Source organism: Neolamprologus multifasciatus, chromosome 16 (assembly GCF_963576455.1).
Source record: "Neolamprologus multifasciatus chromosome 16, fNeoMul1.2, whole genome shotgun sequence".
Taxonomy (NCBI): Eukaryota; Metazoa; Chordata; class Actinopteri; order Cichliformes; family Cichlidae; genus Neolamprologus; species Neolamprologus multifasciatus.
The window spans coordinates 18,647,989-18,665,491 of NC_140454.1; the positions used below are offsets into that span (position 1 = coordinate 18,647,989).

Genomic DNA, 17,503 nt, shown 5'->3' on the forward strand with positions numbered 1-17,503 from the left:
AAATGCAAAAGATGAAAGCGGGCTGAGGACTTTGCACGCCACGGATAGATTCACATTGCAAACGCCTGTTTTCACTGCAGTTGATGTCCATCGGCAAACTTGCAGCGCTCTAATCGTAAGGTGGCCGCCGCCGCTTTTACCTTTTCTTCCCCCAGTGCTGTGCAGTTCACTATATGCAGCTGGAAGAATGTCGACGTGGAGCTGCCAAACGTGAACGCGTATTCAGGAGCGCGCACGAGAGGCAAAAATAGGCTTTTTTAGTGTAATTTCACGTAGTGGCACAGCGAGCTGCACTTTAGTGCGAGACTCTTCACAGATGGGTGCTACAACCAGGAACAAGTCTGTCTTATTACGCGGGCATATCTGAAAAGCCACTTAATGGCACCTCGGTTTCGAATTCTTACTAACGCCGAGGTTTCAGAATGATTCAAATGTGATTAAGAATGAGGTTTCTTCTTTGGGTTATCTTCCTCTTATTGTTCTTAAATAGGCGAATCTTAGATCGAGTGCTACAACGTTTATTGCATACCTGTGCTCTCCACCAGTGTGGAGAGAAGATTTATATCCTTTAGCCTACTTAGGGAGTGGAAAAGTAATAATAAATCATAACCCACATTCCAATTTTTGGAAAGGTCCGAGGAATTACCAATAACATTTAGCTGAATGAAAAGTAGTGCTTATGGAGAATGTCCTCTTTCATACTCTTGACTTGTTAATGGATATGCTATCTTTGTTAAAATAGGATTTTAATGTTATAGTTTGTCAAGGTGGATGAATATTTGATGTTGTTATTAATGTTAATTATTAATGTTAATAATCTACAGCACATGTGGTGAAAGAAATCATTAGACCTAAATAAAAAGCAGCTATAAAACACAGCTATATGGCCTAGAGTGATCCAATATCCTTATGCTTTAGAATATTATATTATTACTACTATTGATTAACTAGTTTCTATCTATCTATCTATCTATCTATCTATCTATCTATCTATCTATCTATCTATCTATCTATCTATCTATCTATCTATCTATCTATCTATCTATCGAATAAGTATTAAATAGCATAAAATGCATTAAAATTATTGCACTATATTCTATACATTTACTAACCATATGATAAGTGCCCCATAAATGGAGTAAAAACCTGCATATTTACTTACAAAATGTGCAGTATTTTGGTAAGCTTAGCAAATTCTGGCTAAACAATAAAACTATTAATATAACCTAAACAATTTTTTTACACCCTACACACTACAGTACCTTCATATATGTACCAGTTTGGAAGAATAGCCTTTTGTGCATTATAATGGTTAAAATTTTAATATATTTTTTCTACACTACATAATACAAACATATATATTGATAAGGGAGAGGCATTACAGATCTGCAAATCTTTGAGATTCCTCACTTACACGTTTTAGATCATTACTTCAGTTTTGTTTAATTTTATGAGAAATAGTGTAACAGGGAATAATTTAGCTTGTAGCACATTTAGTTAACCCACTGTAATGATTCATTACTTGACAGATGAAGATTTTCCAATTAGAGCACCCAGTGAATTATGGCAGAGTCTGACTCCCACACCCCAACCTCCTCCCAAAAGATGTTAGTAACAGTTCCACCCATTTGAACTAGTATCTCTTATGCACCTACTTCCCCTCCAAAAACAAACAAACCAATAAACAAACAAAAACATAGAAACTAACAGGAATCATTCTGCACGGGGACTTTTACCACATATAGGTATTGTTCCGCTAACAGGTCTGAGCTTCAGAGTAAAACATTAAACGCAGGACTGTAACTTTAAACTGGGTGTTCTGTTTCTCTCTTTATGATTTTGTGATGGTCTACCCAGCTGCACAAGGAACATCAGGGCCCCAGGGTCTCCAGCTCCACGCTGGTCACGGTCACCAGCAGGGGGAGGTATGCACCAAACAAAGTCTGGTCACGTCCGTGACGAAGTTAAAATAGAAGGTACACATTATACATATATATATATGTCTTTTATGAGCTGGCTTACATAAAGCTGACTGTAAACGAACGGTATAACATGTTGCAAATTACGTAATGGTTAAAGTATTATAAAATGTTTAACTTTCACATAAATATGTTGTGTAATTTTTTTCCGTGGCAACTATTGTGTTAAATGTACTCCATGCGCACGCACACAGTCCTTATCTCCAGCCCTCATAGGCCGCTGCGAGGGGGACGATCCCGGTGGGGAGGGCCATCATTTCCGTAATGCTCATTAGGTTTGGAGGAAGCAGCACTTCTCGCCACTCAGCTCCCGTGACGGACTATATCGCCTCCAGACCGCTCGCCATTTTTATATCCAATATAAGGAATAACTCACACATTTTTCAGTCATACGGAGTTTTTTTTTCAAAACCTCACGACAGAGCTCCATAATGATGGAAATGGAGGTGATGCATTCCGGTCAACAGGTAAATAGAGTATTTCTAGCTAGAAAAGAGTAGACAAACTATCTGACATTGACTGTCAACTTCCTTTTTAATGCGGGCTATTAGAGAGATAGACTTTATGTAAACTTTTGTTTATCAGTTAAATTACAGCTAAATTACAGTACTAGTGTATTTACGCCGGTGTTACAGACGTTATAGCTTTAAAAGTGTGAGGTAGACTACGCCGACAGGCTGTCTTAGAGTTAGACATGTTAACTGTCTTTCAGTTCTGCAAGTCATCCACTTGTGACGCTTTTCCTGGACAGGAAAAAAATCCCCATTAACAGAACAGGTTCAGATATTAGTGTTGTGATCGATTGCCCGAATAAAATAACAGGTTCTTTTATCCTGGCAAGTTAGACAAACAGAACCTGGACTGTGTTGAAGCTTTTGTCGTAACTGTGTCATCATCTCCCCCTGCCCACCCTGCCCTCCTCCTGCTCAAAGCATGTGATCCCATATCTGATAGCTTTTATAACCACCATGAATGATTTCTTTTACTGCTGCTTATGTCTTTGCTGTGTGTTTTACAGAGTTAATAAAAAAAGGACCAAATATTAGACTAGACCTGTTTTCTAGCTTTGTTCTTATACACTGAATGAAAACATTGAACTTGGTTGAAGTTTATTTTTTCTTGTGACATGGCCTCGCATCTTTAGTGTTTCGCTAAGCTTGTCATAGGTGAGGGTCAGTGGAAGTACAGTTGACTGATGAGGGCCCAAAGGGCTGTGCAGCTGTGTTTCATCATCCACAGTTGAGATTGGATGTCCACTGAATGGTGTTGAAAAAAGGCATGTTACAACAGCAGGTTCGGGTCCCTCTTTCGGGGCCTTGTGTTTAACTGTAGATAAGTAAATGAACAATCAACACTAAAGGCTTGTTAAGTTTAATATGTATCTCTGGTAACTGTCATTTTGAAGGCTCTGTGTGTAAAAGCTTTTTTGACTGGTTTTTGTGTGGCATCAAGGTGCAGGAAGTAGTTTTCTCAGCCTTTCCCCCCCCCCTTGTTCTGGTGCCAGTCCATGTCTTGTGGCAGTTGATTATGACACCATTACTTAAGCACACCCACATTCACAGAGCCCAGTTGTCATTAATACAGAATGTGCTGTTTATAAAGCTGCATTATAACAACAGGCTAATTTAACAACCACACTGAAATCACTCACTGACAACAGTCTGTTTTTTTGGCCTTGCGGTGGTTGTTTTTTCTAAAGGACTGGCGTGACTTTCAGTTAATTATTAATGTTAATAATCTACAGCACATGTGGTGAAAGAAATCATTAGACCTAAATAAAAAGCAGCTATAAAACACAGCTATATGGCCTAGAGTGATCCAATATCCTTATGCTTTAGAATATTATTACTACTATTGATTAAATAGTATCTATCTATCTATCTATCTATCTAGTGAATAAGTATTAAATAGCATAAAATGCATTAAAAATTATTGCACTATATTCTATACATTTACTAACCATATGATTGTCTGACCATTTTCTGATGAGCTTATTAGGTGTGACCAACAGACAAGAGTGTTTTTTCTTTCTTTTCTTTTTATTGTTGTTTGTTAGAAAACATCAGCAACCTCAAGAAGTGAGTTTAGACATCCCACACAGACATTTTAAGGGACTTCCTCATTCCTGTACAAACCATAATGTCTACTTGTGTGCTCACCTTCCAACCAGCGAGCAGCCTTAGTAATATGTAATCCTTCAGTGGTCATAGCTCTGATGCAACACAGAGGCAAAGAGGGTTAGTGGGTTCTTTTTTTTTTCTTTAGCACCACAACTGTAGTCAGGAAAATGGTGTCAACAATGGATTAAAGTATTTATAGGTGCTCATATGCCATTATTATTAGTTTGCGGAGGCTTGTGAGTCATCCTGTTTTTATTTAAAAAAAAAAAATTGAAGAAAACATTATCTGACAGGGTTTTTCTAAACAGTCCCACATCCTCCTTATTGTACATTGTTCTGCTTTGTTCTTTATTCTCCCTGTGTTCCTTTTTGGTGTCCTCTAGGCTCTCTCTTTTTTATATTATAAACCCAAGCTCATAAGTAATGTTTACACCCAAATCTGAAGAACAAACAAGTCACATGCTAATTTTTTTTGTGTAAACCAGTATCGCGGGTTTATGTAACATCCTTGGGCCTTGTGAAACACTTTCCTTCTGTAAATAAATTCTGCTAAAAGCCCAGAGAAGGGGCCAGCATAATTTATCTTCAGACATCCTTGTTTAAAAAGGCAAATAACAATTGGCAAGTTAGGGGAAATCTACAGGAAATGGTACTAAAATGTCATCGCATGCTCTGCCTAATGTGTAAATATATGTAGGACAAGACTATTGTTGTGCTAAGATAATTTAGTAGTACTTGTAATATTTGATTTAAATACCTAGTGAGGGTGAAATTGAGGAAATAAGCATTTTAATTTCACTCAGTATGACATCTATGACCTCATAGTGTGATTAGGTACAAAGGTACATTGTAACCACAAACCTTTCTGAAACCTTACGCTGTAGCCTTTGCCGTAACCTGAGCACCTTCAAAGAAATGTAGCTATAGGTTGGCATCAGTGTAGCTTTTGCTAAATACACATATGTAAATGCAACACCATTATAGATTTACCACATAATCATAATTGACGAATTACAGTGCCAATTTTACTTGCTTTGTTTATATGTTCTTTGCTCACATGTTCTTCACCAACCATAATACTGTATACTATGGCCACATTTTCTAAATGGTGTAATATAATTTAACTTCTAAACTAGTTTTGAACCATCCTTTAAATCTGAACTTCAAGTACTCGCTAAAAAACGATCCCTGGCTGTGTGGGAGTCTGAATACGACAAACAAATTCACACTTCTGCGTAACTGGATAAGCAGTGACTACTTCCCTTCACTGGAAAAAGTATCAAATGAGGATATGTGTCTTTTGCTGGTGTGTGGTGACAACAGAGGAAGGAGAGAAATGCGTTCATTATTCATGCAGTTTCTGTCCCTTGACATTAGTGCCTGTGTTGTTGTCGGTGATCAGATACTGAGGGACAGGGTGTGGCAGGTGCAACAGTCACGCTTCGCAGCAGGGACGTTCTGTTTTGCTCCGATGCTCGGAACACTCCTATGCAGGACAGCATGGCTGCTTGCAAACTCTGTTAACCGATCTGCGGCTGTCTTTCTAGGACATGGACCTGATTGACATACTGTGGAAGCAAGACATTGATCTTGGTGCCAGGCGTGAAGTGTTTGACTACAACCACCGTCAGAAAGAGCATGAGCTCCAGAGGCAGCGGGAGCTGGAGCAGGAGAAGAAGCTGCATTTGCTCCGGGAGCAGGAGAAGGCCCTGCTGGCACAGCTTCAGCTAGATGAGGAGACGGGAGAGTACATACCTCGAGCCCCGCTGCAGCCTGCCGTCACACTTCTAGAGGTTGGTACACAGGTACATACACACTCCATCATTACTCATGTCAAAGGTACACCACTCCCACCTCATTTTATAGGCTCTGGCTGTGTCGTAGCTAGGTTACCACCTCATCCTTTGTAAATGCAGCAGCGCAGTTTGGACTTCAGTTTTGCATCAGTGCTCTGCAGGGACCCGAGCGCTATAAATACACAATCATGTGCTGCTGTTAAAACATGGTGTGCCAAAAAGCTGGTAGATGCTAGATGGTAAAAAGTAACACAAGGTATTTTAACTTCTGTTGCAGAATGCCAGTTTCACAGAAACAAGTGACGCCATGTCATTCGATGAATGTTTGCAGCTACTGGCAGAGACGTTTCCTGTAGAAGAAACTGAGGTGAGAACATTGAGCAGAAATTAACAGAAATGAACCGCGTGATTGTTGGGCATCGTTTTTAGCTGTATAAAAACTGTCATCTGTTTTGTCTCCTAGAACACTTCAGTTTGTCTGGACACACCTGCTGTCTCAGCAGCCATCAGCAGCAACATGATGATGTCCCCCGAACAACCAGCTCCATCACCTGCCACCCTCTCCCCAGGACAGCTGCCACCACCAGCACCACAGGGAATGTCCCCAGATTTGGAGGAGGCCTGGATGGAGATTCTGTCCCTCCCCGAGCTGCAGGTATGACACAGAGATTCTACGAACTCAGTGACATGGCATTTCGTGTGGTGGAACAAATACAAAAAGAAAAAAAATGGATAAAAGGCAGGAGCTTGACATTAGAGGACAAACAATTGTTGTTTGCTTTAGGAATCCAGTGCACACTGCTAATTCCACTCCGACTAACTTTCATCATCTAGACATTTTACAGCATTAGAAGCATGGTTGCTCAGGGGTTATATAATTCATATGATTGATAGCCACTAACATTTTTGCGCAGAGCCAAAAGATAGCTTGCTCAGATGAGGTGTGTCTTCAAATCTTTGCTTAGTAGCAGAAAGGTGAAGTCATTTTCATTAGCTGCTTTATCAGCTTGGTTTCAAGGCACCTCATATTTGCATTAGCTGGTGGGTGGAGCATTGCACCATTAGTTGCCTCGACCTTTGACTGAGTGGACTGGGCTGCGGTTGTAACCATAAAATAGAATTGGCAGGATTAATCTAGTTAGTTGGTGATGATACTAAAAGTGTAGGAATAAAAGCTGAGTAGAATTGTGCTCAAACGTGGAGAAGCTGCTTCATGAAGATAAGATATTCTGTTTACAGCAGTAGGAAGTTCCGACATTTCAACAACTGGATAGTTTTGTTAATCACAGTAGGCAATCTTGTGCTAAAACCAGCTCTACCGGCATTCAGTGGAGCACAGGGAGCTGCAACAACTGAACAGCTCAATGGTTCAGACTTTGTTAGCTGAAACCCTGTTTAGTGATAACAGATTAAGAAGGAGAAATTTAATAGAGTAAAATTATACTTATAAAACATACTAATCTTAGGTTTCAATATTTCAACAATGAAACCACTTAATAACAGTCATTCAGTTTTGAATGTGTGATAAGTCTTTTTTGTAGGCTTTTTAATATCCTACCACACATAAATGTTGAGAATTTTTTAAGCCGTACTTAAAATGAGTGCATTTATTTTAAAATTGTAATTTTTTTTTGTAGGAATGCCTCAACATGCAAATGGAGGACACACTGGAGACCACAACCTATCCCCTTCAAGACAGCCCTGAAATACAGAATCCAAACTACTCTTTTTACCCCATGACAGATGAGAAAGCAAACAGTTTAAATGTCGATCCCACAGAGTTTATGAACACATTTGACAGCTCCATTCCCAGCATGGCTCCAGCTGATGGCCTCAGCCCGATAAAAGTGAAAACCACTGAATTAAATGCCAGTTTAGGCGCAGAAAGTTTCTGTAACATATTTTATCAGAACACTATATTGGAAGAGAGCAGTGGTCAGCATGAGCTCGAAGGAAATGAAAGTGCTGCTGTGTCCGATGTCACGAACGAGGCCCCCTTCACTCCCATGGATTTGTACAGCTTCTCACCCGGAGATGCCTTTGACAGAAGCAAGCAAAATCTAATAACAGAACAGCCAGACTCCGATTCGGGGATCTCTACAAATGCAAGTCCTGCAAAATCTGCATATGGAAGCGAGTCCTTTAGATGCAGCGACTCGGACATGGAGGAGATGGACCAGAACCCTGGCAGCGCAGAATCTGACTACTCTGAGATGTTTTCATTAAATTTCCAACCAGATGATGCACACGCAGCAATTTCTGTATGTATACCATCTCAGCAACCAAATGAGCACGAGAAGAATCCCAAACATAAGGTGGACCCAGGAGAAGAGAGCAGCCACAAGAACGCCCCCTTCACCAAAGATAAAGCGAAGAAACGCTCTAATGTGCGTCTCTCCAGAGACGAACAGAGAGCCAAGGCGCTCAAAATCCCCTTTACCGTTGACATGATTATCAACCTCCCCGTTGATGATTTTAATGAGATGATGTCAAAACACCAACTGAACGAGGCCCAGCTGGCCCTGGTCCGCGACATACGCCGCCGCGGAAAGAACAAGGTGGCAGCCCAGAACTGCCGTAAACGCAAGATGGAGAACATAGTGGGTTTGGAGAGTGAGCTGGACTCGCTGAAGGAAGAAAAAGAGCGCCTGCTGAGTGAGAAGAGCAAGAACATGACAGACCTGAAGGAAATGAAGTGGCAGCTCAACAACTTGTACCTGGAGGTCTTTGGCATGTTGAGAGATGAGAAGGGAAATTCCTACTCCCCATCAGAGTACTCCCTTCAGCAGTCAACGGATGGCAGCGTCTTTCTCGTTCCTCGCATTAAAAAGACTTTTAAAAGTGACGACAGACACTGATCTCCTTTGTAATATGGTACTTCATTATTATACTATACTATGCAATAACTTTGTAGTTGCTCAGCTTTAAGCGTTAATAGCTCAGCAGAACTATTGTATAGTTTTTGCTTCTCGATTGTTCTACTATTTTTTTATATTTTACTTCTTTTGTACTCCGACACCTTCACAGATTCTTTAACCAATAGTTTGTAAATATAAGCACTGAGATTGATTTAAAAAAAGTTACTGTGTTTGTACATATATATTGTATATATATTATATTTCTGTATGCTAATGACTATTTCAATCAGTTACTTATTTTATAACTTTATCCTTATGATTTGCTCCCCTTTTTTATTCTGATTTCTGTGCTTTGAAATAAACTATTCATATAGCTACTTAGCCTCCCGCTGACTGAAAACAATATTGCGTGCTATGCTGCAGCCACAGCCCACAACAGATTGGTGCCAGATGGATATGTAGTTTTAAGATACTATTGCATAACCTACCACATGTTCAAGACAGTTCCTGACATGAATGCTTTGCTAAAGTGCTTACAGCGCAGCAAATGAATAGAATTTTGTAAAGACACAAAGACGTCACTGGATTGAAATGCTTTCACAATCTGCTCAATTTGTATAGGAGTGAGCTTGTTTGTACAGTAACCCAAATCTTTTTATTCTAGTAAAACTCCTGGTAAAAGAACTCACACCCACAGCATTCTTTATGACGCGCTACAAAGGGCACAATTGTCAAGGTACAGTCGAGTATGCTCAGCGCTAAACATGAATGACAAGTCCACAATACTCCAACGGGAAAGTGCATTCAAAGGCAAAGCCTGCTGCAATCAATGTGCCCCTACGCCATGCACTTTCACACACAGACTCTCCCCTTTGGTTGTCAAGCCTGTTTTCTGCACGTGGCAAACAAAACTGGAGGGTAGAGTTTAAAAAAAAAAATTTCCAAGGACACACGTTAATCAAATAATAAAATGCTCCGATAACATTTACTCTGAGGAATAAAGAAACAGTTTAAGAAATAAAACACTCATATCATGAAAAATCCCTTTATTCAAACACATAAGTCAAACGTTACATATTCTGCTTAGCAGACAAAATGGTTCCCTGGTGTTCCCTTAACAAATAAGTTTTTTTTTTCCTTTTCTTTCCTTCGTTGACTCGCTCTTTGTCTCTCCTGACATGAGGCTGGTTATTTTACATGCCTTTGCAAAGATAATATCCTGGGAGAGACAGGATAACAGTGGGCACCGTTTTTGTTTTTTTATACGGAGCAGTCTAGACATAAAGTATGTGGAATCAAAACATTTGACACCTAAACTTTGTCCACCTAGTCACAACACAACCAAAGTATCACAAACATGAATACATATAAATCAGAAATAAGTTAAAAAATAATTAAATGTCAAGTTTATTTTCATGCATTTGATGACAAATCATTCATCAGTTCTAAAAACTACAAGGTATATGTGCCGTAGGATGATTATGGAAACTTGTCATGATTATGGAAACTTTACAAAAAGTCCCTCAATTTGCTGGCTTACTTGGCTACTCTGAGAACTGAAACAAATGGAAGCACTTTGTAAATGGCCTGTATGGAAAATACTATGCTTTCATCTATTACACCAATATTTGAGTATACTCACATTTAATGCTATACGTGCCTGTGACCCCTGCTGATAGTTTTTTTTAATCAATTCTTTTAAAAAATGGTTACATTTCTTTTTAAATATGTTAGCGTTCTAGAAAACCTCAGCCTCCAGTTTAAAGTGCTTATTTAATGAGTCACAGTTTATACTGTGTGAATTGATACTGTAATATTATAACTGTTGATTTTTCTGACTTTGCACCTTTTGGGATTAGGATTGTTTGATACGTGATAAAACTAAAAATGGGAGCTCCTTGTGTAGTGGTTTACATATTTACTCAGTTTGATCCTGGAAGGAGATACAAATCCCTTGGAGGGTTGTGTCAAGAAGGGCATCGGGTGTAGGATTTGGTCAAATCAAATATGCAGACCTACCCTCTGAAGTGGGGGAGCAACCAAAAGTAGTTACTTATAAAACTTAAAAAAATGTTAGATATAGGGACTTTCTTGATTTCCTTTCTTGGAATGCATGATAATCTTTCTGTTTCAAGTGTTCAATCACCACCACCTTTATTTGAGCTTTGAACTATATTGATGATAAGCATAAAGAGTATTTGGCTTCAAAGCGTACCGAGCAGTGGGGTGAAGGGCATATGCTGATTCTGCTCAAAGTAGACAAATACTGAAGGTCAACCTGCTTTGTTTATCTTAAAACACCCTGTGTTTTGCACCTTGTGTAATCAGCATTAGATTGAAATATGAGCAGGCTTGGACAATATTTAAAAAAAAAAAAAAAAGTCTTACCCATCCAGAACCTTCCATGTTATCAGGTCTTTACAGATTTTCAGCAAGAAGAGAATTCCTCTTTCCACATCTGTAAATCAAGCAAAATGGTTACTCTTACCTGTTCCATCTTCTCAAGTCAGCTTTGTGAAATACTCATTCCCTTTTCTTCTTAATGTCTGAGTTCTAGTATTTGCGGGTAAAACTGCGGTATCTCTGACTCAACAGGACCTCCAGTGTGTCCTAGTCTTTCTTCACTAGCACCGGCTGCTGGAGAGTTTAGCTAGTCTTGAAAGAAAGATAGATGCTCACTATCAGGCACGACACTGCAAGCTTCCTCCATGGGCGTTGTGCTCGATGCTGCCTTCTCCCTTCTCTCTCAAACTGCTGACTGGTCCACTGTGCTGGGGCTGAAGACGTCCTGTCTGACAGTCATCTGCAAATCTTCCACACTAGTGACGCTGAAGCCCAAAATGCTGGTGCTTGTAGCTGTTATCCTACTTGCGTAAGTGGTGTCTGGGCCCTTCACTAGGACTACCCAAATCTCCCTTTATATTGACCCTGGTACAAGTACATGAATGCAACACGCATACACTATTTTCACGTCACAGAGCTCCTAAATAATACTCCACCAGATGGGAAAGTTGTGGACCAGCTGATTTGCTACACTTTAGTCACAATAAGCAAGCAACAGATATATTAATAACTCATTTCATCTTTTTCTGAACCAAAGATGCACTGAACCTCATGTTACTTTACTACACAATTTTATTCGGTCTTTTTCAACTAATCAAAATATTTGAACAATCTATAATTCGGTTTGCTGGGAACAAGAAGAGTGAGGGATTCCCTTAATTCTACTCCAGACTGCTTGTAATTGTTGACACTGGTACTACGACGGATTTACACACTGAGCTTTACATACAAAATCAAAAAATACACTTGACACTTGCAATTGTGAAATCATAATAACTTTAGAATGAATGTATAAAGCTATCTTATCTAAGGACCTAAAATTATTATTCTATGTGACAAAAACCAGGTTAAAAGACAAAGGTTAATTGGCCAGCAGAAAACTTACCCATATAAAAAAGAAAAATAAAGATATTTAGAACTGACTTCAGATTAAAAAAACAAAAAAAACATAGCAACCCCAAAACACTTTACTCTTTATCCCTGATACCACAGGCACAATACACACACACTTCAGACGCACAGAAGGAAAAATTGCTCAGTAGGGAAACATCTATCACAATTAGGGTAGAGTATCATCTGCACTCATGTCTTGTATACAGTCCTTCTTCCATAAACTTCTCCGATTTAGCTGCAGTAATTTCTGACTTGTGTGTTCCTCTAATGCTTTCAGATGACTGCCTCAAAGTAACCTGCAGCTTTCCTGACAATTCCTTTGCTCACCTCCTCGCCTCTGCTGCTAAGAACTGAAGCCTGTTGAATGGATACAGGATAGAACAAATAGTTATTCTGCACTTTTTATGGGCTCACTCTGTACTGTGCTACGAGGGTGGTGTGAAGCTGAATGCAACTTACCAAAACATTAAATAATTAATATCGCCGAGAGCCGTAGTTGCCGCTGCCACCACCGGAGCCGTATCCACCTGCAGTCGCAAAATTACGATGCTGTTACTCAGACTTGAAGTCTGAATGTATTACGAGAAACTGCAGGGTGAAACTTACCGCCATAGGGTCCACCTGAGTTTCTGCCTCCAAAGCTGTTTCCCTTCATGGGCCCATAGTTTGACTGCTGACCACCATAGTTTCCAAAGTCATTGTAATTTCCACCACCTCCATATCCTGAAGATGCAGGTCAATTTTAAGGAAAGCCTTGGTTTCAACTATCTCGCACACACCTTCGCTATTCACATCCCGCGGGCAATTCAATCAAAATTCTGTAAGAAATAAAACTTTTACCTGCACCATTACCTCCATAGCCTCCGTCACAGTTGCCACCAAATCCTCCACCCTGGTTGCCATACCCAGGACCTCCACCTCCGTAGCCCCCTCGGCCACCTCCATAACCTGGTCCGCCACCATAATTTCCTCCTGGACCTATTATTTAATTAAGAAACAAAACAAAAATAAAAAATATATGATTTTTTTTTCTATAACACAGACAAACAGTTATAACATGGCACTACTGCAAAGAGTATTCTACAAACACACCAGTTGTGTAAGCATGACTTTTAAACCCATTAAAATAACCACATTAGTGACTTTTGACCCCTAAATCAGTGCACCTGCTATAGTTTAAACTCATTAAAAGGCAAAACCTCTGAAAAACGGCTCACCATTGTCAAAATCATCCCCATATCCACCCCGTCCTCCACCATAGCCACCTAAAAAACAAGATAAAGAGATTACCAAGAAGAATCACATATTAAAATGATCCCAATCAACATCACAGACCCCTCACACCCTGGACACAGACCCTGACCTGCTGCCTTCTGGCAGAATGTATAGAAGCCTGCAGACCAGGACCACCCGACACAGGAACTGTTTTTTTCCCCTTGCCATCTCCCTCCCAAACAGTTGAACTCCTATTATCTAAAACCGAATGCCTTAATTAAAAGAAATTGTATTACTTCTGCTCACATAACAAACCTTAATTTGAAACAGTCTTTTTACATGCAGTAATCTACTGAAGACTACTGATGGTAGGTTTATATTAGAATAGGCACCAGAATTTGAGAGCAAATGGTCTTTTATATTGATCAATTCATAAATACACAGTACACTTTGATATAGACATCCACACAAAGACACTCGTACTGACACATAGAACACACGTATATGCAATGTTTGCAAGTACTGTGAAGTTTTGATGTTATTTCTGTGCTTCCATCCCAAATTTAAACTTCAAATTAATGTGCTTAAGGCCAGAAGTGCTTTGACTTGACATGCAAACTACCCACCTCTGCCAAAGTTGCCGCCGCCTCCAAAATTACCACCTCTGCCCATGAAATTTCCTGATCCCCCGCTCCTGCCTATTTAAAGAAAGGTATAATTTGAAAGATTTTTATGACATCAGCTGCATACTGTACATGCCAAATCAGTAAGTCTAATTTTAATCTTCCTTTGATTGCATGCTTACCCCTGTTATTGGATATAGCACTCATTTCCTGTTTTGACAGAGCTTTCCTGACTTCACAATTGTGGAAGTTGATTGTGTGGAATTTCTGGGCTTCAAGGAAAATAGGAAAAACATTACATGTTTATTCACTGCTTTCTGTTTACTAACAGTTTGGCTAACTCTGAAATCTGAATGAGCCCATACCAACAATTTTGTCTACAGTATCATGGTCATCAAAAGTGACAAAGCAGAATCCTCTCTTCTTTCCTGTGGAGCGTTCCTCCATGATGTCAATGCATTCAATCTTTCCATATTTCTCAAAATACTCGCGAATGTGGTACTCCTCAGTATCTTCCTTGATGCCACCAACAAAGATCTTCTTCACTGTCAGATGGGCGCCTGGTTTATTGGAGTCCTAAAGTGGAGTGCATTAGTAAGTACACACCAAACAATAACATATCTGTAGTAACTGTGCTCTGGTCTGGGATTTATTAATTTCTTCCTTTATTTTACCTCTCTGGACACAGCCCTCTTGGGCTCTACAACTCGGCCATCTACTTTATGAGGTCTTGCTTTCATGGCATCATCGACTTCCCTTACAGAAGAGTATGTTACAAAGCCAAACCCTCTTGATCGTTTGCTGTTAGGATCTCTCATTACCTAGGGACAAAACAGGTTTAACAGGTACAGTTCATGTGGTGTGCTATAACATTTACACGTTGTCACCTGTATTTGAAACCATTTTAAAACTAGGCCATAAGAAAAATACAAACCACACAATCTGTAAGGGTACCCCATTGTTCAAAATGGGCCCGTAAACTCTCCTCCGTAGTTTCAAAGCTCAGACCTCCAATGAACAGCTTTCTGAGCTGCTCAGGCTCTTTAGCGCCACGGTCCTATAAAAAAAAAAAGAAGATAAAAAAGAAGATTAAAGATGCATCAGAAAACTAACTGTGAAATGACACTACACGTAAGAAGTTGTTACTACGTTGTACTAATAACCCTAAAGTAAGACATTACACACAAGAATTGTATTTCAGACACTTTCTTTTTCTTTCTTTTTTAAAATCAGCAAAATGTCTGTCTTTATGTCTTGGAAAAAACATACAAATCTATTAAAAAAGACATCAAATATAACAATTCAGTAAAACAGAGATACATAAAAAAAATATATTGATGTATGTTACGGATTAAGGAAATTTCCTATGGTTATTTTTTTTTCTTAAGCATAAATGGCCAGATGAAATGTATGGGATTCTGCAAGCAATATTTTTATATGGCAGCTTTTCACAACAGGTGTTTTTTTTCATACTCTGAGCCTGAAATTTCAACTTCAGCATTAATTAAAGTGTTTTACTGAAGGTTTCTTCAGAGATCAATTACTGTTCTTGTTAATAAAATGTAATTCGTGTTTTAAACCAACACCTACAGACTAACACATCTGTTGTGGTGGAAAATATATACAAATATATACAAATTTACCTCGACAGTGAGACTAAACATATAATTTATAGAAAAGACAAAAACAAAGATAAAACTATTTGAATATTTATCAGTTATGAAATTAGGCTGTTCAGCTGTAGTGTCAGCCCTTAATACCAGACTGTGACATTAACTCGTAGGCGACACACTCAGTTAAAAAAAACAAAAAAAACCCCACAACACTCAAAAAACAAAAACACACGGAATTATATTACGTGACATGCTGCAAATACCACCTAACGTGTCCATAGTACAGTCTGGGTTAGCCTGAGCTGCATTAGCTTTAGCAGCTAGCATTAGCTCGCTTCAAGATAGACGCAGGTACTCTAGCAACACTAACAATATACACATCAACAAGCAAAACGCACTTGCTCTAATAACTACCTTTGGTTTATAAACTCCAGCAAGATTGTTTATTTATTTATTTATTTGGGAAAGCGCCAACCCCAACACAATATACTGCTCTCCAGCTCCATAGCCGGAGAGCTGTACGTTTAGTCTTGTTGGACCACCATTAGCTTAGCTACAGTCTTAGCTAAAGCGACCAGCTTTAAAGCAACAGAGTAGCCACATGTTATGATGCAACACAATACGCCCTCTGAGCACTGTTGCGTATGTGTTACAGAATAGCCACTGTCTCCATGCATGTCTCACACAACCGTAATTAATTTGCAACATTTGCCAGAACCTCACCTCCATTTTGCAGATGTCCACGGACGCAGAGCTGAGCGGATCACGTGACCCAATCGGCGTGGCTGCTGATGCTGGTCGTAAGACGATCGTGAACTACAGTGGTCAGAATTTAAAACACAGCACTCTATAGCCTCCATGACTCATGAACACAGACTGCCATATAAAGCTTCTTGTATATTATTAATTCTGATTAAAGTTATCTTACTACACTCGCTCGCCTCGTTTCCTGCAACAAATCAATGTTACTTTGCGCCATCTGCTGGTTGACTTGGAATACCAACCACCAACCCTTCCATCCATCAAGCCCTCCATAGTCAATGCTTCATGTTTGTGCTGCTAATGAGCAGCACAAGCAGCATTTATAACGGGCATATCTCTGACCAGTGTCTACTGGACTCCCAGGTACATTTCTATTCACACAAACCTGCCTTTGATTTATTTCAGTGAAATAACTGCTGATGCCATTTATGCTGTAAATCGTTTCTTCAATGTCAGTAAAGACAGAAATAACTCCAAATGCAAGCCAAACCCTAAAAACAGGCATCTTCCAAATTTTGTGTTGCATTTGCAGCAAAATAAATAAATACATAAAAATAATAAAGGATTAGAATTCAGATATTTATCACATACAGTAAAACAAGCAAAGTAATTTCAGTAAGAGGACCAAACTGTGATTGGGCTACTTCTTAGCGCTTTTTACTATAGCTTAGCACTCAGCCCCTCCTCCCCCCACCCCGACCAGTAAACACAACAAACTTAAAAACCTACAAAGTTGTTTTTATCAGATATTTTAGTATTTTAACGGCAGAATGTTTACAACTTTCTATTTTCTGTCTTTTTAAAGTACACCTTTAAAGAAGTTTGAGAAATGTCTGCATGAAAATAATTAATAACAATTATGTTCAGTTGAAAGTGTGGAAATGAGACATAAATCCATCTTTTCAGTTCAAGTTTCCTCTGTGTTACGAGAACACTTGATTGGACAGGTATGATCTATGAGCCAGATGCTACTAAGCCTTGGTGAAGCTGACCAGCATCTCCAAATATATGACGGTTTTATGGTTTAGACAATGTCTGTCATTAACTTTACTGTAGTATGTGAGGAAAATACAGCCCCAAT

At 39.3% G+C, this 17,503-nt stretch overlaps 2 protein-coding genes across 5 annotated transcripts; one reads left to right on the forward strand and one right to left on the reverse strand.

The window, feature by feature from the left end:
• Positions 1-2,240: 2,240 nt before the first annotated feature.
• On the forward strand, positions 2,241-12,567 carry nfe2l2a (nfe2 like bZIP transcription factor 2a). Of its 2 annotated transcripts, none has more exons than XM_085135339.1 (5): positions 2,241-2,446; positions 5,647-5,904; positions 6,173-6,262; positions 6,359-6,550; positions 7,533-12,567. In XM_085135339.1, exons 1-5 carry the CDS (start codon positions 2,411-2,413, stop codon positions 8,751-8,753), a joined length of 1,797 nt encoding a protein of 598 aa, XP_084991465.1. In that variant the 5' UTR covers positions 2,241-2,410; the 3' UTR covers positions 8,754-12,567. The 2 variants fall into 2 exon arrangements, with proteins under 2 accessions (XP_084991465.1, XP_084991466.1); XM_085135340.1 differs by having other exon boundaries at positions 5,647-5,892.
• hnrnpa3 (heterogeneous nuclear ribonucleoprotein A3) lies at positions 4,000-16,514 on the reverse strand. Of its 3 annotated transcripts, none has more exons than XM_085135342.1 (11): positions 16,384-16,514; positions 14,982-15,104; positions 14,722-14,868; positions 14,413-14,623; positions 14,230-14,319; positions 14,051-14,122; positions 13,427-13,474; positions 13,050-13,187; positions 12,816-12,932; positions 12,669-12,736; positions 4,000-11,211 (listed from the first exon to the last, which is right to left on the reverse strand). In XM_085135342.1, exons 1-10 carry the CDS (start codon positions 16,387-16,389, stop codon positions 12,684-12,686), a joined length of 1,005 nt encoding a protein of 334 aa, XP_084991468.1. In that variant the 5' UTR covers positions 16,390-16,514; the 3' UTR covers positions 4,000-11,211; positions 12,669-12,683. The 3 variants fall into 3 exon arrangements, with proteins under 3 accessions (XP_084991468.1, XP_084991469.1, XP_084991467.1); XM_085135343.1 differs by lacking the exon at positions 4,000-11,211 and adding an exon at positions 11,871-12,566 and having other exon boundaries at positions 13,062-13,187; XM_085135341.1 differs by lacking the exon at positions 4,000-11,211 and adding an exon at positions 11,871-12,566.
• Between the last annotated feature and the right edge of the window lie 989 nt (positions 16,515-17,503).

Coding starts and splice junctions, on each gene's coding strand:
- nfe2l2a (XM_085135339.1), top strand. CDS start 2,411: ATGATGGAAATGGAGGTGATGCATTCCGGTCAACAG. Junction 2,447..5,646: donor TGATGCATTCCGGTCAACAG/GTAAATAGAGTA, acceptor CTGTCTTTCTAG/GACATGGACCTGATTGACAT. Junction 6,263..6,358: donor TTCCTGTAGAAGAAACTGAG/GTGAGAACATTG, acceptor TTTGTCTCCTAG/AACACTTCAGTTTGTCTGGA.
- hnrnpa3 (XM_085135342.1), bottom strand. Junction 14,624..14,721: donor AGAGGGCTGTGTCCAGAGAG/GTAAAATAAAGG, acceptor ACTCCACTTTAG/GACTCCAATAAACCAGGCGC. Junction 12,737..12,815: donor CTCAGGTGGACCCTATGGCG/GTAAGTTTCACC, acceptor TTGCGACTGCAG/GTGGATACGGCTCCGGTGGT.